The 19,262-nt window shown below is 34.9% G+C and overlaps 1 protein-coding gene and 1 pseudogene across 1 annotated transcript; one reads left to right on the top strand and one right to left on the bottom strand.

Annotated features, from left to right (window-relative positions):
* Positions 1 to 4,840: 4,840 nt before the first annotated feature.
* LOC143626376 (fatty acid amide hydrolase-like) lies at positions 4,841 to 5,732 on the bottom strand. The gene is made up of 5 exons (XM_077096493.1): positions 5,597 to 5,732; positions 5,423 to 5,526; positions 5,137 to 5,229; positions 4,974 to 5,069; positions 4,841 to 4,913 (listed from the first exon to the last, which is right to left on the bottom strand). The coding sequence occupies exons 1-5, from the start codon at positions 5,609 to 5,611 to the stop codon at positions 4,841 to 4,843; spliced, it is 381 nt and encodes a 126-aa protein (XP_076952608.1). The 5' UTR covers positions 5,612 to 5,732.
* A 9,945-nt stretch (positions 5,733 to 15,677) lies between these two features.
* Positions 15,678 to 16,949, top strand: LOC143626307 (protein PLASTID MOVEMENT IMPAIRED 2-like; annotated as a pseudogene).
* The last annotated feature ends 2,313 nt before the right edge of the window (positions 16,950 to 19,262 follow it).

The following is a 19,262-nucleotide window of genomic DNA, read 5'->3' on the forward strand; positions in this document are numbered from 1 at the left end:
GTTATATATTGATGTTTAAAATCTAAATTCTTTTAATAAATATGTGGTTTTGTTATTAAATAGCTATATTTTTAAACAAGAGTATTACTTGAGAAATTGTTTAAACTCGGTTCAGTAAACGTATAGATGGTATTACTATAGTTATAGTCGCCTGAATCTATTAATATGGCGATTTAAACGACAATAAAACATGAGATATAATCTCCTTTAGTTTTATTTTATTTTTATATATAATTCTATGATACTTCGTTTTCATTTCCAGCTTTATATCTAAATCTTTGAGATATATTCCTGAATAGTTCTTCCTTGAGCATTGATCAATTTTTTTTTGTTTATTATCCGTTAAATTTCAAGCTTTATATCTAAAAATTGAGCTAGAATCATGAATAATCTTTCAAAAATCCAGCATGAATCAAAATTTATTGGTTGTTATCCATTGAGTATTTTAATTGCAAGTATATTTATTAAATAGTTATTATATCAATTAATTTTTGTTTTATCTTAATAATAGACTTATTTATATGTGTGAGTCTACTTAGGCTCAAGCTCGTTTAAACTAGAGCGAATTTAAACTTTTAGTTATTCAATCTCAAATATTTTGCAAGCGCCTCATCTCGTTTTCATTCATATACAAGTAAATAAGTAATTGCAAGATTGCAAGGGGTGGAAAGGTCCATTAGAAAGCCCACTTGACTCTAAAAGAAGTCCAATTTCTTAAACATATTAATTGGGCTTTCTTTTAAATTCTTTTGGTCTACTACCTTTACAGGTGCACAAAAAACCCGAACCAAGAACCGTACCCGAAAAAAGTACCCGAAACCGGTTTTTATTATACCTGGGTTTTTAATATCCGAACCCGTACCCGACCCTACCGGTAGGGTACGAATAAGGTATGCATTTCAGTACCAAAACCCATACCCGAAACCGGGCCCGATTTATACCCGGTAATACCCGAAAGCCAGAACCGGTTCCATACCCGGAATTGGGTTTTTCCAATACCCGAAACCGGGTTTTTCAAATACCCGATCTATACCCGAAAAATACCTGAAAAATACCCGGAAATACCCCTAAAAATTGTAACCCCTTAAAAAAATCCAATCTATACCCGAAAAAAACCCTGAAAAAACCCAAAAAAAACCCCAAAAATAGGGTTTCTCAATACCCGGAAATAGGGTATTCAAATACCCGGTTTTAGAATACCCGGTTCTGTACCCGACCCGAACCCGATGCATTGGGTATGGTTTTTCGAGACAATACCCAGACCCGAACCCGACCCGAGTATTACCAATACCCGATTTTCCAATACCCGGTCATACCTGAACTCAGTTCAATACCCGAACCCGGGTATTTGAAAAACCCGATCTGTGCGCCTCTAAGTCTACCTTTGGTGGAACTGGACCAGACATGTGTAATTGTGGGGAAAAAAAAAAGATGGTTGAGAATTAAATCCGGTTTGGTTGAACCCAGTCTGGACCCGAACCAAGCCGTAGGGTTGAAATAGGTTTGTAACCATATACCTTGAACCACCAAATCCTTTCCCCCTTAAAAGAGGTTTAAACCCGAACCTGTTTGGACAAAAACCTTGCTTAGCCATCTTTTTGACAACCAAACCGATTTCAACTTGAACAGTTGTTATTTACAGGAATATGCATTCATTGTTGACGAAGATTTATTTGTTTATAATTGTAATAGTAACAAGTGACATCTTCAAAAGATACTGGTTGATTTAATGATCCATCTTATGTTGGTTTGATGAAATATCTGACAATGAATGCATCCTGAACGGCCATTTATCATATATAAATGCAAATGCAAATAAAATTTAGCATTTTATTGTTACTTTTGGCCTTTTCACATATTAATTTTAGGTGGTTGGATGAATTTAAAGTGTTGATGAGACATTTGTCCGAATGATGCATCTTGCATTCACTTGGGTGTACCATGTTGTCAACTCAGATTTAAATCTACCCATAAAGTAGGGTAATGCCCCATTATATTATGGGAAAATCGTGAAAACGAGACCAAGAAGGTAAAACCAAAACAAACATGAAAAACGTCTGACATCAAGGGGTTTCATGAAAAACAATGGCTTCTGAAGGAGACATCAGATATGCATATGGATGAAACGTTTGAGCTATAGGGGTTTCTCTAACACATGAGTTGTTTTATGTCAAATGTTTTAAATCTATATTTGTGTTGGTATGATATATTGTAAAAAGTAAAAAACAAAAGAACATTGTTATGATGTGTCGGCTGAGGTATTTGATTTAATCATAAAATTGGTCTTTTCTTCATTTAGTTTTAAATAATAATTTTAGTTTTATGATATTTTTTTGTTAAATTACTAGTATGTTAGGTTTTGTATATTTATCTTCAAAAATATTACAAGTAAAACAAAATCAACTAGAGTTGCTGACTTTTTCATACAAGTATGGAGTCCATTACAAAGCTAAATTGTTACGGTTTTTTTAATTAAACAGAAAAAAAGTTTAAATCCAAATTATTACAGTATACATTTATACAACATGATATAAAATAAATTATAAAAATTCTCAGGGCCTGACTGCATCAAAACACTGTTTCTAATGAGATTTGATAAATCATGTAACTTGTATTACAGGGTCATCCACTATAAGAGAAGTGAATGACCTGACGACCTTTACTGACGACATGTCGTCGGCATACCCTTTCCCAACGACATGTCATCGGTAACTAGAACCTAGTCGCAATAGCTAAAAAACGTAGTTGGTATACTTCTCGTCGCTAAAAACCAAAATTTTCTTCTAGAGTATTTGCTAATTTCCAACTAGATTTCATTATATGAAGAATGAATTGAATTCCCTCCAAAGAGTTACATATTAATATAATATTATAATGTACTTTATTATAATTTATATAATAATTTGTTGTTCACAATATATAGTAACAATATGTTTACATTGTTAGTGTTTTAATAATAATATGTTTACATCTCATATAGTTTTAATTACTTTCCAAAACAAAACAAAACAAGTAAAAGTGGTCATAGATATATATTATCATATTAAGCATAGCACAACCCAACTTTGTTGCATTAACAACACAAGCATTCACTCACCTTCCATCATTAAACAAGTTGTATGCATGCTACAATTTATTTTACCATATATATTCCACATTTCATATTACCATGCAAGTCCAAAACACTATTTCTAACACTGTGGAATAGTAACTCCACACTGGCTAGCAACCCTCTGTGCCGTTGCCGGGCTAACAAACTGGCGTAGGCTCGGGTTCCGAAGGTACCCGCAGAAGCACGGCCTTTGCTCCCTAATCTTACTGCAACAGGCGCCAGACGGTGCCTGTGACGATGAGATTGCGCCCGCGCACGGCACGAGCTCCATGTAGTTGCATGTTACCGCCGTGGTTGCGGGGATCCCGCCCATAAAAACCATCATGGTTGCAGTTAATGCAACCATAAAGCAGACTATGGTTGGTGCCTTCATTTTGGAATGGGTTAATTTTTTGTGTGAAGTGTGGTTGTGACAAGTGAGGGGTTGGGGCATTATTTATATAGACCATTGGACACATCGGTAGTTAAAGATTTTAATGGCTGATTGACACATGCAATTAGATATTAGACTACTAGGTTAGGTACCCGTGTAGAACACGGGTTAAAATAAATAAATTTATTTAAATTATAACACAATGTGAAATATAAATAATATGTTCAACATATAAAAAAATATAATATATAATTGAATAAATTACACAATACACAGTATGGAAATAAAAGATTGCAAATTCGTAAATCTCTAAATATTTTTTGTATACAATATTTGTAACTTTATCATCCATATTAAAATTACTAGTTTCACTTTATTTTTGTTTCAACTATATATAATGGAACACATAACTGGCCATATGTTAAAACATGTTGTCTCAAAAACAAACAAATTATCTAAAGCAATCGGCCTTGTCTTTTATTAATCTTCATTGAGAACCAAACATAAAGTGAAAATTTCTTTTTTTGAAATTAATTATTTTATCTAAATCAATGTGAAAATTCATTGTTTATAAAAACTCAATATTAATAGCTAGTACAATATATTAAAAACTAAATAATATATACTTCAAAATATATACATAAAATAATATATATTAAAGCAAATTGGACTTGTAAATATATACTTAAAATAAAATTCCATAATTAAAGCAAATTGTCAAAAAAAACATGAAGTTAACAAAAGTCATGGCTTATAATCAAGTAACCCTTGAGCACTCATCAATAGTCTTAAACTTGTTCTCACTTACCCTTTGTATTTGTAACATCAAAATATATTACAGGCTTCCTCTTAGGTTCATTTCATTGTTGCTGCAAACGTAAATGCAAATAGTCAACGGTCTTCGTGTTTAGTTTTCTCTTTGACTTTTAAGGTCAAATACATTATATATTTTCCAGCTTTAATTAATATGATTATCTTTAAATTTAGACAAGTCCACAATGATTTTACTTAATATAGTTGAAAGTACAAAGGTCAACTTTTACCTCTATAACAGCAGCCAAACGCAAAATCGTTGCTTCACACCAAGGCCGTCCTATTAGTTGCAGCCCTATTGGAAGTCCCTGCTTATCATAACCAACCTAGGCAGACGCAGACAGCAACATAAGACACGAGGAGTGGTTACGTTTATCATTTCCATACACACTTACAGGGACAGAAATGACCGGGAATCCAAGAACATTTGCTGTCAATCCATATTTCATTAGGCTAGCTGAACAACACACACATATAATAATAATTAGACTCACATTCCATTTTGTTTGCATAAATAACAGATACATCTTTTCTTAAGTTAACTATGCACCTGCAACCTCCAGATCCGATTCACCACAAGCAAGTGCACTCGGGTGAATCTTAGGTGTAGTCATGCTGGACAATAACGCAATTAGATCATGAAAACAATCAACATATACATACATACATACATACATATAGTAGCTGCTGAGCTTATCATACCCTGTTGAAGGGGTCACAATAATGTCCACCTTCTTGAAGATTTCCATGTGGTAATACTTTAATCTCCGTCTGTAGCATATTAAATTATAATTATTTCTCTAGCTATAGAAATCATAATAAAGAAATTTTTTTTTACCTAAGACGTTGGGCAGCAACATAGTCTGAGCCTGTGAATGACTGAATAACTGCCAAATTTATACGACTATCCAATGCAAGTTTCTGAAAGTTCCTGCATGAAAAACAAAAAACCTGTCATTCACCAAAAGTCCATTTTTAATGTTTATAGAATTCTGAAATCGTTTTACTTGTAAATTAAGACTACTATAGTAACATTAAAAATTATATCTCTCATTAAACTCAAAACGATTACAATAAAGTTGTGATTAACATGTTTGTAATTATACATAACAAAACACACATACCTTTCTAGGAATCGAGGCATTAATGAGCACAGGGCTTCACTACCATATGAAACGATATGTGCTATGCGCATCTTTTGAAGCTCTGGTATAGTAATCTCTACTATCTTGGACCACAGAGAAAGCAAATTATTGCAAGCTAGAAGAAGTAACATTTAAGTAGATATATAGACTTACTTCACACCCATGCATCTCTGATAATGAAGTAAGAACTTGTCCACAGACACCAGATACGTCAGGCGAGTTTACATCATCAAACCACTGAAAGAGTGGTACACATAGACATATTTAGTACTCTTTAAGACCTTATTAGGTAAAAGTATAAAACTGTATCTGTTTCAACTCAATTATATATCTTAACACAATAATCGGCGAGGCATGGATTATTTGAGGACACGCTGGAGCAATTAAGAACTATACCTTAGTCGCTGTAGCAATCGGCGAGGCATGGATTATGATGATAAGACGTAACGAATCTTCTAGTGCTGGATCGAGAAGAAGAAAGATTTGAGTTTGTTTTTCATTTTTTGTAGTTTATTAATTATAATATATGACTTTAATAATCCTTTTATATATATTAACTAATTTTTAAAAATTTAAAGAAGATGGAACCTCTAAAAGAAGTGCTGACATATGAAAAGATTAACAACCCTGAGCTTGCTGAGGCAAAAGTTCCTTTGTTTCTTCGGGCTTTGCAAACTCTTCCTCGGTTTGAGGTTCACAATTTGCATCTGAAAGAAGTTGTTTTAAGGATGCAATGGTTTCTTTTAGTCTTCACAGTCAATTATCTTGCAAAAATCAAAAATATTGATACATCAGAAAACAAAGAATATCAAAAGGCAACAGAAATCTGCAATTGACGTTTAAAATTGTACCTTTTGGTTGAGCTGTTCTTGTATTAGTCGATGCTCCTCGGTTTTCACCTGTTAATCAAAATGATATAACATCTATGCAATAATAATAAACATAATCATCGAAATTCACAAAATTGAAGAACATTTGGTTAAAACAACAAATAAATAATCGAGCCTAAGAAGAATAAGGAACAAGATTTAGAGTTTATATCAAAACAAAAATAAAGATAAAAGGCACATATCGAACGTAATTTCATACATTATGAAATCGAAGAATAAACAATGGTGAGATGCTGCTTGTTAATCAATTCATGCCTAAATACATACTGAAATCAATTTAGGGTTTATATAAATAATAACGAACATCGAATCATATGAGAAAGCAAGAACTATAACATACCAGCCTGAGGTCCAAAGACTGGTGTACCAAAAGGGTTGTCGGCGGGACCAATGGTGGAATCAGGTGAGAAAAAGGGGGTGGCGGTGGCGGTTGCGGCTGCAACATCGGAGACGAAGGTAGCTGCAGAATGATTTAACAGATGAATCAGACCAGTGTAAAATCCGGTGAGAAATAAGGGGTGGGGGTGGCGGTGGCGGGTGCAGCCGCAACACCGAAGACAAAGTAATTAAGCTGGAGGATGATTTAGGGTTTGTATGAAAGAAGTCGTTCAGATTTAATCGGGCCTGTTATAGGAAATGGGTTTGTAAATGGATATTGGTGAGAGGCGGGAATGGGAGACTAATGATAGGTTAAATGGATGACATGTGGCATAAAGAAAGGTTTATTTATTTAGTAGTATAGATGTGTAGGGGACGTCTTTATAGGAGCGTTTTATATATCATGTGGCGTCACGTTATAATAGGAGTCTTATATACATAAAAAGGTGTGTAGTGAATAATGCCCCTCTCATTAATCATTCCCATCATTATTTTTTTTTGATTTTTTAATAAAAATAAAACATAAAAACACATTTCATTAAATAAAAAAAATACATTAAAACTAAAACAAATACCCAAAAAAATACATCAAAAGTACATAAAATAAAATATTTATTTAGTCTTCTTTATCGAGAGCATATATTTTTTATTATTTTATCGAGCATATTTTTTTATATTATTTTATCCCTTTTTATTTCAGCAAGCCTCCGCGCATGCATTTCCGTTGAGTTGGTTGAAGTGTTGCTGCAAAAAGTCAGTTAAGTAGTTTTTGATTGAGTCGGTTGGTTAGATGTTCGGAAGTTAAGTTGAAAAAGCGTCCTCCTACACACGGTGTTAAAGATTTAGACAAAGATGGAATAGTAATGCAAACATGTTGTGTGGAAAGTTAAGTCGTATGAGAAAAGTTGTTAGAAAGTGGTTGAATTTAATATTTGTTTTGTCTTTGTGTGTTTTAAAGCAAGGCTAACTTTTTAACATTTGTATAAAACTTTTGTTCTTCTTTGTTCATGAACTATACAGGTCATGAAAAATATAAGGGGAGGAATCTTGGCAATATATTGTATTGTCACCAAAATGTTGCATATGAACACTTTACTTTTAACGGTGAATGTTTTATGCGCATCTGATGTTGTTTCATACAGTGGTGATAACCTTCATATATGTTGAGCATTATGTACTCAGTCTAAGCCTTTCGTTTTTTTGAACGCTTGTACTTTTTCATTAATACTGAACAAAATGATTCAATTACAACAATGAGGCAGGTGAGCGGGCAACAAGTTGCGCTGTCTTCCCTTATAACGGAGGTTGATAGTGTCTTTGACTGCATCAAACTGTTTCTAAACGAACTTCGTGCGGGACAATTTAACATATTTTGAATGCTCTTTAATGAAGTAAAGAAACTATTATTTTAAGTTTTTCCTTTTATAATATTATGATGATCATGTTTTGTAAGGATAAAATCGATTACACCCTATTTTAATAAAATAAACTAACAACTATTATATACACATAGATAAAAAGCAGTGGCCGGTGTCACAAACTTTTAAGCAGCTCACTCTTTGTCTACTTTAGTTTATTGTATTGAATGGAATACAAATATGATTTGTTGGTTTATTGGTGGTTTTGTATTTGTTAGGCATGTATTGAGTTAGTGCGCAGGTTTAAATCTTACCTACTAGCTTTTGTTATTTGCATTGACAGATGGATCTTCTTTATTTTTTTTACATTTTCAAGTTTATGTTAATGCTAAGCTTGATGTAAACAATATATAGAAATATAAATTTTCGAAACATATTGTTATCACTAAGAATTTTGTGAACTTTCAAGTTTATGCTAATGATATATAAGATAGTGATATTAGATGTATAATTTAATAAACCTTAATAGCTAATAATTAATTTATTTTTGTTAATTTCATTTAATATGCTTAGTTTTAATATGTTTTTTCGGCTTACTAATTTATGTTTACGATTTAGTTTCGGTACTATTAATACCGACCAAGTTTGCATCGGTTTGATCGAGCCTGAAGGCGTGGATTTTGTTTTTCCCTTTCGCATGGGTTTTTTTAATGAATTTATTTTTTGGTTTAGTTTCGGTGGTGCCATAGCCCTAAACGGATTGAATATTGTCGGTTCGCCAACGCAATGCACGATTTTTGTTTTTTTAATATGTTAATTTGTTGTATTTGGGCATTGACGAATTATCTTTTTTACAGATTACGCTATCAGCCTTAGGCAACGCGCCGGGGAATCTACTAGTTCCTGTTATTGTTAATATAATTTAATAACACATAGTTTTAGATAAATTATTTTAAGCTTTTTCTCTTATAATATAATTATAGTTCTCCATTAAACTCTTGGTGCTCCATTGAACCCTCTTTGAGGACTTTTGTGCCATTGAATTCTTAGGTGTAATATTTTTCTACCATGCTATTACTTCATTGGTCCCTTTTATAGTCAACGAAGGTAATTGGGGACAAAAATTAGAGGTTGTAATGAGTTGAAAAGATGAGTGGAATGCGTGCTTATAACTGCCTCAAATACCCAAGTGAGCATTTACAAGACATGATTTTAACTGTTTATATTAGTTTTGGTGTTTTAAACCTGACTCACTCAAAAATATCTTCACGAATGAAACCGATTAATGTGAAAAAAAACTCTATTGAACTAGATTTCAAATATATGATCATAAAATTTCAAAACTTAACTATCGCATTCATGCCATTGGACCATAATACAAACCCTTAAAAAGGGGGAGGTAAGTTGTTGTAATGGAGTACTTAATGTGGGCATTATAGAAATCGAACTTAATTTTTTTTAAGTTATTAATTAATTCTTAATCAATAAAATTTTTCTAATTGTCATCCCATTTACCTAAAGGAAAATTTTGAGATTAATAAAATTTTGAGATTTAGTTTCGGTACTATTAATACCGACCAAGTTTGCATCGGTTTGATCGAGCCTGAAGGCGTGGATTTTGTTTTTCCCTTTCGCATGGGTTTTTTTAATGAATTTATTTTTTGGTTTAGTTTCGGTGGTGCCATAGCCCTAAACGGATTGAATATTGTCGGTTCGCCAACGCAATGCACGATTTTTGTTTTTTTAATATGTTAATTTGTTGTATTTGGGCATTGACGAATTATCTTTTTTACAGATTACGCTATTAGCCTTAGGCAACGCGCCGGGGAATCTACTAGTTCCTGTTATTGTTAATATAATTTAATAACACATAGTTTTAGATAAATTATTTTAAGCTATTTTCTCTTATAATATAATTATAGTTCTCCATTAAACTCTTGGTGCTCCATTGAACCCTCTTTGAGGACTTTTGTGCCATTGAATTCTTAGGTGTAATATTTTTCTACCATGCTATTACTTCATTGGTCCCTTTTATAGTCAACGAAGGTAATTGGGGACAAAAATTAGAGGTTGTAATGAGTTGAAAAGATGAGTGGAATGCGTGCTTATAACTGCCTCAAATACCTAAGTGAGCATTTACAAGACATGATTTTAACTGTTTATATTAGTTTTGGTGTTTTAAACCTGACTCACTCAAAAATATCTTCACGAATGAAACCGATTAATGTGAAAAAAAACTCTATTGAACTAGATTTCAAATATATGATCATAATCAAAACTTAACTATCGCATTCATGCCATTGGACCATAATACAAACCCTTAAAAAGGGGGAGGTAAGTTGTTGTAATGGAGTACTTAATGTGGGCATTATAGAAATCGAACTTAATTTTTTTTAAGTTATTAATTAATTCTTAATCAATAAAATTTTTCTAATTGTCATCCCATTTACCTCAAGGAAAATTTTGAGATTAATAAAATTTTGAGATTTAGTTTCGGTACTATTAATACCGACCAAGTTTGCATCGGTTTGATCGAGCCTGAAGGCGTGGATTTTGTTTTTCCCTTTCGCATGGGTTTTTTTAATGAATTTATTTTTTGGTTTAGTTTCGGTGGTGCCATAGCCCTAAACGGATTGAATATTGTCGGTTCGCCAACGCAATGCACGATTTTTGTTTTTTTAATATGTTAATTTGTTGTATTTGGGCATTGACGAATTATCTTTTTTACAGATTACGCTATCAGCCTTAGGCAACGCGCCGGGGAATCTACTAGTTCCTGTTATTGTTAATATAATTTAATAACACATAGTTTTAGATAAATTATTTTAAGCTATTTTCTCTTATAATATAATTATAGTTCTCCATTAAACTCTTGGTGCTCCATTGAACCCTCTTTGAGGACTTTTGTGCCATTGAATTCTTAGGTGTAATATTTTTCTACCATGCTATTACTTCATTGGTCCCTTTTATAGTCAACGAAGGTAATTGGGGACAAAAATTAGAGGTTGTAATGAGTTGAAAAGATGAGTGGAATGCGTGCTTATAACTGCCTCAAATACCTAAGTGAGCATTTACAAGACATGATTTTAACTGTTTATATTAGTTTTGGTGTTTTAAACCTGACTCACTCAAAAATATCTTCACGAATGAAACCGATTAATGTGAAAAAAAACTCTATTGAACTAGATTTCAAATATATGATCATAATCAAAACTTAACTATCGCATTCATGCCATTGGACCATAATACAAACCCTTAAAAAGGGGGAGGTAAGTTGTTGTAATGGAGTACTTAATGTGGGCATTATAGAAATCGAACTTAATTTTTTTTAAGTTATTAATTAATTCTTAATCAATAAAATTTTTCTAATTGTCATCCCATTTACCTCAAGGAAAATTTTGAGATTAATAAAATCCAATTTGTCTTACTCATGTATACTATAACGCAACTCTTTTGTATCAACTGGATATGATTCTTGGGAAATTTGGATCTTGGAAATGAAACTTATAAAATTGAAGCCACCATAGGTTTAGGGTGCTTTACCATAGCCATAATTAGGGTGTTCAAAACTAACCTTTTTTGTATTATTTGAGAAAGTAGTTTAAGAAAGGGGTCAAGGGTTTTGTCGGCGCAGTCGTGTGCTAGCGAAAACAAGTTAGGGTTTTAGGCCTACACTTAATTAAGGCCTTCAAGTTTAAAAAAAATTATATATAAATATATTATAAGTGGTAAAATAAATTCAAAGTAATGTATTGATGTGGTGGTAAGCTTGGTTGCTACTAAAACATAGATTATGAGTTCAAAATTTGTAATAAACAATTTTTTTCTTAACAATTGTCAAAAAAATGTCCCAAAATCTTATTTCGATTTAGGCCTCTATATTCGTTGAGACGGCCTGGGTTTTGTTAAATTCTTATGTTGTTTATTTTGGTCATTCTAACCCCTCTTTGTTCTTATATAATTACATTGACTAACAATGTGTGGAGTGGGTGAGAAAAGCATCTCAAGATAAGGGCAAAACATATGCAAGTAGTGTGTGTTTTAATATACACTATAAAACAAAAACAAAAGCCATTAATGGACGTATTCTTGGAAAATCTAATGTGGTTTCGTTATTCATATATATGTGATACTATGTCTGAACACATGGTGTGAGTAATGAATTTACGGAGAGTTTTAGCAAGTGATCACCAACACGTTACCAACTCTATGTTGGCGTCGAAGTCTAGTCGTATAGGAGAACAAATTTCGGACGAAAATGTAACAATGGATTAAAAACAACTACTTTACTCACTCAAGGCCGATATCACCATCCGAATCCGTCACTAGATTTATTTTACTAAAAGAAGGTAAATTTTCTAATGTATGCACAATATGGATTGATAGCCTACACTAGTATTCACAATCGAAGTTTTATATAATTTACTATAAAACGACTACAATAAAGTGGCAGGCAAACGGGCAACAAGCTGCGCCGCAACCCCCTTTTGAACAGCAAAGCCAATCCTGCTAAAAACGAAGCTTTGGGACCTAGAAGCTGAAGAGGTTCCGTGTACGACGCGCTGAACCATACTCAAAAATTTCACAGCCTCTGGAGCCAGAAAACCAAATGTATCAAAGGCAAATGGTAGAAAGACATGTTGATTATCTAAACAAGCTTTCTCGTGTTTAACAACTTTGCCCGATTCAGCCTTCAACGCAGCCTGACCCACAACAAACCCACGGTCCCTGAGCCCAACAAAAGGAGACACTCCTGTAAGATCCACACAGGCGTGTTTCCCCCCTGCCCACCCGAAAACAAGAATATCAGCTGGTCGTAAAGTAGACCTCCCTTCAATAGAATCCGTGAGAAAATTAACAGGAGCCTCCTTTTTAGCAGAAATCCCTGCCCGTTTAAGAACATCACACAGAACATCCCTAACCAGATCATGTCTGTATTTAAAGCCAGACAATTCTTTGCAATGCACCGCATGGTCACCAAAAGAATATTTTGTAATAATCTAAGTATTTCACAAGATATATAAAATTTGGAAAACAACAAAATATTGACAAATCAGAAAAAAAAAAAAAACCATCATTTCACTAATAGGCCTGCCTTCGCCTTGTTTTAGGCCATCTCAAGTTCACCTGCATTTGGGCCAACGTAATCTTTACATGGGCTTCTGCCCATTGCTTGCTTTTTACTTACCAGCTTTTATTTTATTTAATTTTTATTATTTTTCTGTATTCATTTTTGTTTTGTTGTAACTTATATAGTACATCATTTCTTGTCACAATATTAATTGTCACGTTTTAAGGAACGAAAAGGTTAGCGTTTAAAAACTCATTAATCATATCTTCCTGAGAAGAAAGCTCCAACATATCTAATAAGTACTCACCTTCATCACCATTATCCAAATTCATAATCGGGTCGGGTATGCACGACCCGTGCCCATACCCAAACCCATTTTCTTCAAACACATTCAAATCAGGAGCAAACATACACTCCCCACCAAAAAGATCCTCGTTATTCTCATATTCAAGAAACGACGTCGTTTTTAAACCTAATTCAAGCGTGCCAACGTATCCTCCTTCGTCACAATGTGCATAATTATTATCAAAATCAGAACCCGTAAACCAATCGTGACAATCGTCTACATTATCAACCTTAAACCAAGATGAATAATGACCATGGTGACGTTTAATGTCTTCAGATAACACGCTGGTTCGCGAAGAGGAAAGAGGAACATTTTTTCTAGCACGACATTTTGCGAGCTTCTTGAAATGGGAATTGAGAGTGTGTAGTAATCGTGCTTCGGGTTTGTTTTTCTTTGGCTTTTGACGATGGTGGTGACGGTGATGATGGTGATTGGTTGCCGTTGTGTCGGCATGATTTGGTGGTTTATGTTCGACATTAAGATCGTAGGTAACCCTTTTTTTCCCCATATTGTAAGTTGTTATAACTAACATGCATGCATGAACGAAATGCAAACAAAAGACAACAAATAAAACATGTTTTGTGGGGTTGCTTACAATTCGCAATCAAATGTACGGAAACTACTTAATGATCAAACCCTCTTACCAGATTTTACTTCCTATTTTTAGTTTCATGCTATAATTTTATCCGTATGTATAGATTGTGTAACAGGGATATTTATATTATTATTTTACGTGTTATAAAATTTTTATAGTTTGATCATAAGTTCATAACTATCCGTTAATTAGTAAAAATTATTTTCTTATACAAATTCAATTTGGTTATTAATGTAATTGGACTCGTGTGTGTATGTTGTATAGTATCTTGTTAGTCTAGCTATGGAAATATATCAATAAAATTGGCCATTCAAAAAATAATAATAATAATTCGAATACAATTAATAAAAACAATTTAAAGCAATTACATAAATAAAGTACCTGGTTAAAATAAACGTACAATAGATATTTATTACATATATACTCTATCGTTGTCGGATAGTTTAAGCGCATAATTACATTCCTCCAAAGTTAGTGATGCAAGCACATACAAAATCCGTTTACGATAAGAATGAGATGGATCCCGTGCCGGTATTGGTTTTGAATATACTAAAATTGATACAGTACCGGTTCGGTACTCGTAGTGAAAAAATACCGAAACCAACTCACACCAAACCAGAATTCATAAAAAACAAATACATGTATTAGTACCAATGTTGTTCGGTCGGTATCGATCTGATTCGGTACTATACATGTTTTGCTTATTGTTATTATTAGTATTTTTTGGTCATCATTTTGATATAACTTTTAACGAAAGCCAAGTTGTATTTAAAAATAAAATAATTTTTGGGCTTGTAAATGGCTATGGCAATTGCTTGGAACGACATTTCGGAGGATAAGGAAAAACAATTATATTCAACATTTTGTAACTTCAAAATCTATAGAACATATAACCCAAAAGATATCAGATATCTTAATCTGACGTGATACAATTTAAAACAATTTAAGGTAACTAGTTTACCCTGCTTATTTTAACTACCAACTCACAGTGCCAGCTTTGAAGGAGAACAGGGTGGTTGATGGTCCCGGCCTCATCACATGATTGACCCTATTTTTTTAAATATATATATATATATATTATGCAAAAAATATATATTTTAATTTTTAACCCACTCAACTTATTTAAACATATTTTTATAAATAAAAATAAAAATAAAAATTGCATAATCTAAATCATAACCTTGTAAGTTTATTTCAAAATTTTTTATTTTAAGCCTAACAAAAAACCCTTTTATTTTAAGGCCTTCCCGTCTTAGATCCGAAAATTTAACGACTCTTGAAGAAGGTCTTCAAGACGGACTTGATAACTCATATGTTCATTTGATGTCTAATGGTGGTGCAAGGTGACAAAATCCAATTTTTTTTAATTACAACTCATATCCCAAACTAGAGGAAGACATGAACCAAACTTCCAACACCACCAACATTTCAAATTTCACATTCATTTCCACCCCTAGATTCCCATTTAATTACAACTTCACCCCTCCAAACCTCTCAAACAAAACCACATGACCCAAATCCATTCAATCCAATCCAATCCAATCCAATCCAATCCAATCCAATCCTCTTTTGCACAATTTTGTCACGAAACAAACACAACATGGAGTCACTATTAACCAAGCTTTCAGATGCTTCAAAAGCCCTACATAATCTAGCTTCCATGATTCAAGAATCGAATTCGACGCCAAATTGGCGCGAAAATGAAGCCGAATCGCATGCACAAGTGGTTCAAGAACTCGAACATGCGAAACACGAGTTGATCAAACTTAAGCGCGATATTGCTTGCGTGGCGAAGGAGAAACGCGATGCGAATAGAGCGTTAAAAGCTTCGAATTCGAAAAGATTAACACTTTTGGCTTCTATAGAGTTAATGAATAAAGAGATTCAAGAATTGAAGTCAAAGAGAGTTAAAGAACTTGAAATTATTAAAGGAGAAGGGTTTAATTTAATGGCATCAATGGATTCGATTCGAGACGAGTTGAATCGAGTTTGTATCGAAACAGGGGAGGTATTGAAAACAGAGGAGGTACAAGATTAATTAATTCAAGTTCTAAATTCAAAGATTTTGAATGAAAAAGCAAAATTAGAATCGATTACATCTATCGAATCGAAAACCGACATGGTTGCGATGAATTTAGTCGTGACGCTTGATCAATTAAGGTTGGAAACCGAAAGATTAAACAAGGAAGAAGGTTTTGTAATCGAAGAAATTGAAAACACGAAAAGGGATCGAGAAACCGAAAATGAGATTCGAGTTAAAGAAGTGGAATTGGAGGCTGCAATGGATGAATTGGAGGTAATTAAATTATTAGAATTTGAGGCATTGGGGAGTTTAAGGAATGTAATTAATGCAACAATGGAAGCTAGAGATGCGGCTTTCGTGAACAAAACGATGATAACGATAACGGGTTTTGAATACGGGTACTTAACGGGGAAGGCAGGTCTGGCTGTGGAGGTTGCTGATAAGAAGATTGATGCAGCTGAAGCTTGGGTTGAAGCTTTGAAGGCAAATGAGAGGGAGGTGTTGATGAAAATTGAGATGATAGAAAGAGAAATTAGTAAATTAAGTGTCGGGCCCGGCCCGAAAACCAATGTAGAGCCGGTGGGGTTAGGGGAACGGTTTGTGGCTTCGGGACGTAGATCGATGTATAGAGTTGGGAGCAAGGCGGGTGTTAAACGGGTTAGGTTGCAGAAGTTTCGGTCTTCAGGAGCCCGGTATTCGGGGAAGATGGGTTCTTTAAAGAAAGAGAAAGTTGTGTCAAAACTTGTTTAGTGTGAAGAATGTTGTGAGTGACGAACTTAGAAATTTTTTAATGGGTGTTGGTAATTTTCGATGCTCGAATGTCTTATCACTCGTTTTTGGATTTTCAACCGGGTTCAGGTTGAGCCATTTGAAAGCGCTAGATTGAAATTGTTTTAGGCTAATTAGTTGTATTGTTTTTTTCTTCTTTTGGTTTTCATTGTTTTTCTAGTTTATATGTTATTCTTTTATATGAAGAACTATACCAATCAATTTTTAACAATGAAAGGTAAGGTTTATGTTATTGTTTTCAAAATCCGCATCATAGTTTATGAGAAGAAAATATATCCAATTCGGACCAACCTCTCATATAATGTGGCATGTTTTCTCTTTTTATCAACTTATAATGCAGGTTGCAGTTACACCCAAGTGAAACTCTATGTCAGGGGGCTTTAGAGCTGTAGCTACGACACCTTCGGCGCTTAAGTTAGTATCATATGATCCTATCCATGATAATCATATTTGTTGTAGATTATTAGTCTTCCTATTTATAAAAAATTGCTGGGTTAACTCTAATTGGCTAGTCTAATCGTGAGCATACTAAGGTTGGGCCCGTGTGGGTGTCATTGGGTGTTTCAATTAAGGTTACGTAATACAAATTTGAAGTCATGTAAAACAAGTTTGGTGAGTGAAGAAACACTAATGGACCCCGGGCAGATTACGGATAATCTGGGGGTTAGATAGATGTTTCCCACGAGGGGTTAGACCCGGCAAAGATGGTTCTTCTGATAACCTGCAAAACAGACACCGTGAGCTCGTCACTGAGAAGGGGGGGGTACCTCCTTGTGACCACCCTCCGGCGTGAGAATCAGACTAGATTGCTCTTGAATATAAGTGTATATTAAGAGATTGCTAGAGCAGATATCATGTATAATATGTAAGATACAAGATAGTATATGATAAGATAAGATGATCATACCATTTGGGGTATTTATAGCCGAAGGTAGGTTTCCAAGAAGGTATAGCCGGCTGAATAGTATTCCTGTTCTACCAACTGTGGTCTACGCACGTGCCATGCTGGTAGTTGGTGGGTAGGCAGCGGCTGATAGTGACCAGGCCTGCTGTGTACTATTCCTTTTCCACCAACTACCGGCTATGCACGTGGTATGACAGGAGTTGGTGAGTAGGCAGTGGCTAATAGTGACATACAGTACAAGAGCATGCTGCTCGCCATATTGTTGTCAATGAGCTGTTGTATCTTTGGTCAGATCTTTTGCCCATACCTCGTCAGGTACAGTACAAAAGATCTTCCCGTATCGTACGGACTGGCTTATTTGGGCGGGAGTATTCCCCCTCCCGCCTTTGTGCGGGATTGTTCCCGGCTTTGCTCATTCCTTCAGGTGAAAACTGAATTATTGAGAGCTAAGTGCCTTGTGCGTGTAGCCTTGCTGCGCGGGTGGCCTTCCCTGATGGCTTGTATCCGCAGCTGCGGGAACAGGCGGAGTACTTCACCATTGGGAGGCATTTCCTGCGGGAACAGCTTGCGTACTGCGCGTAAGGACGTCACGTCTCTGAGCATGGTGGGTCCTTCGGATCCAGTTGGTTTCTGCGCAGACGTCTCTCTTCAAGGTGAGTCCTGCAGGTCCAACTGGGCTCTGCTGGGACCTACCTCTTCAAGTCCCCCCAGTCCAATGTTCTTCTTATGAATGTTTAATAAAGTGAGGTGAACTTTTGGACTTAAGCAAAGGGTTTTGAAAAGGGTTTAGTTTTAAGGTTTTCCCTGGGGATTCTTCCCGCGGAAGTCCTTATGTCACTTGCAGAAATTCCCGACTTTCCTGCTTGATCTTTGGGTATGATGCGGGTAGGTCTGTAACCTCCTCGCAAGTCAGGAGCGTTAAGTCCCACTTGTGTGGATTCTCCATGAGGTTTTGGTAGTTTTGAACATAGTGATCAATTATGTTAAAACCACCAATTCCATCCTGGAGCTTCAAACAATGTAGTTCTCGACGTTCCCGCTATGCGGGGATGTTATTCCCGTTTCCGCAAGCATTGCCCAGAAGATCCTTCTTGATTTCAATTCCCTGCGGAGCGCTAGGTATGTGAAGGGTTTTGCCTTGACACTGTACCCGCACTCGTCTTACGGTTACTTTACTTCCAAGGTATTCCTGGCGTCAATTCCCTGCGGGTGCTAAGTATGTGAAGGGTTTTGCCTTGACACTGTACCCGCACCCGTCTTATAGTTACTTGGTTGCCAAGGTATTCCTGGCGTCAATTCCCTGCGGGTGCTAAGTATGTGAAGGGTTTTGCCTTGACACTGTACCCGCACCCGTCTTATAGTTACTTGGTTGCCAAGGTATTCCTGGCGTCAATTCCCTGCGGGTGCTAAGTATGTGAAGGGTTTTGCCTTAACACTGTACCCGCACCCGTCTTATAGTTACTTG

Source organism: Bidens hawaiensis, unplaced genomic scaffold (assembly GCF_021521415.1).
Source record: "Bidens hawaiensis isolate Kalapana, Puna unplaced genomic scaffold, B.hawaiensis_p1.1 tig00004357_1, whole genome shotgun sequence".
NCBI lineage: Eukaryota > Viridiplantae > Streptophyta > Magnoliopsida > Asterales > Asteraceae > Bidens > Bidens hawaiensis.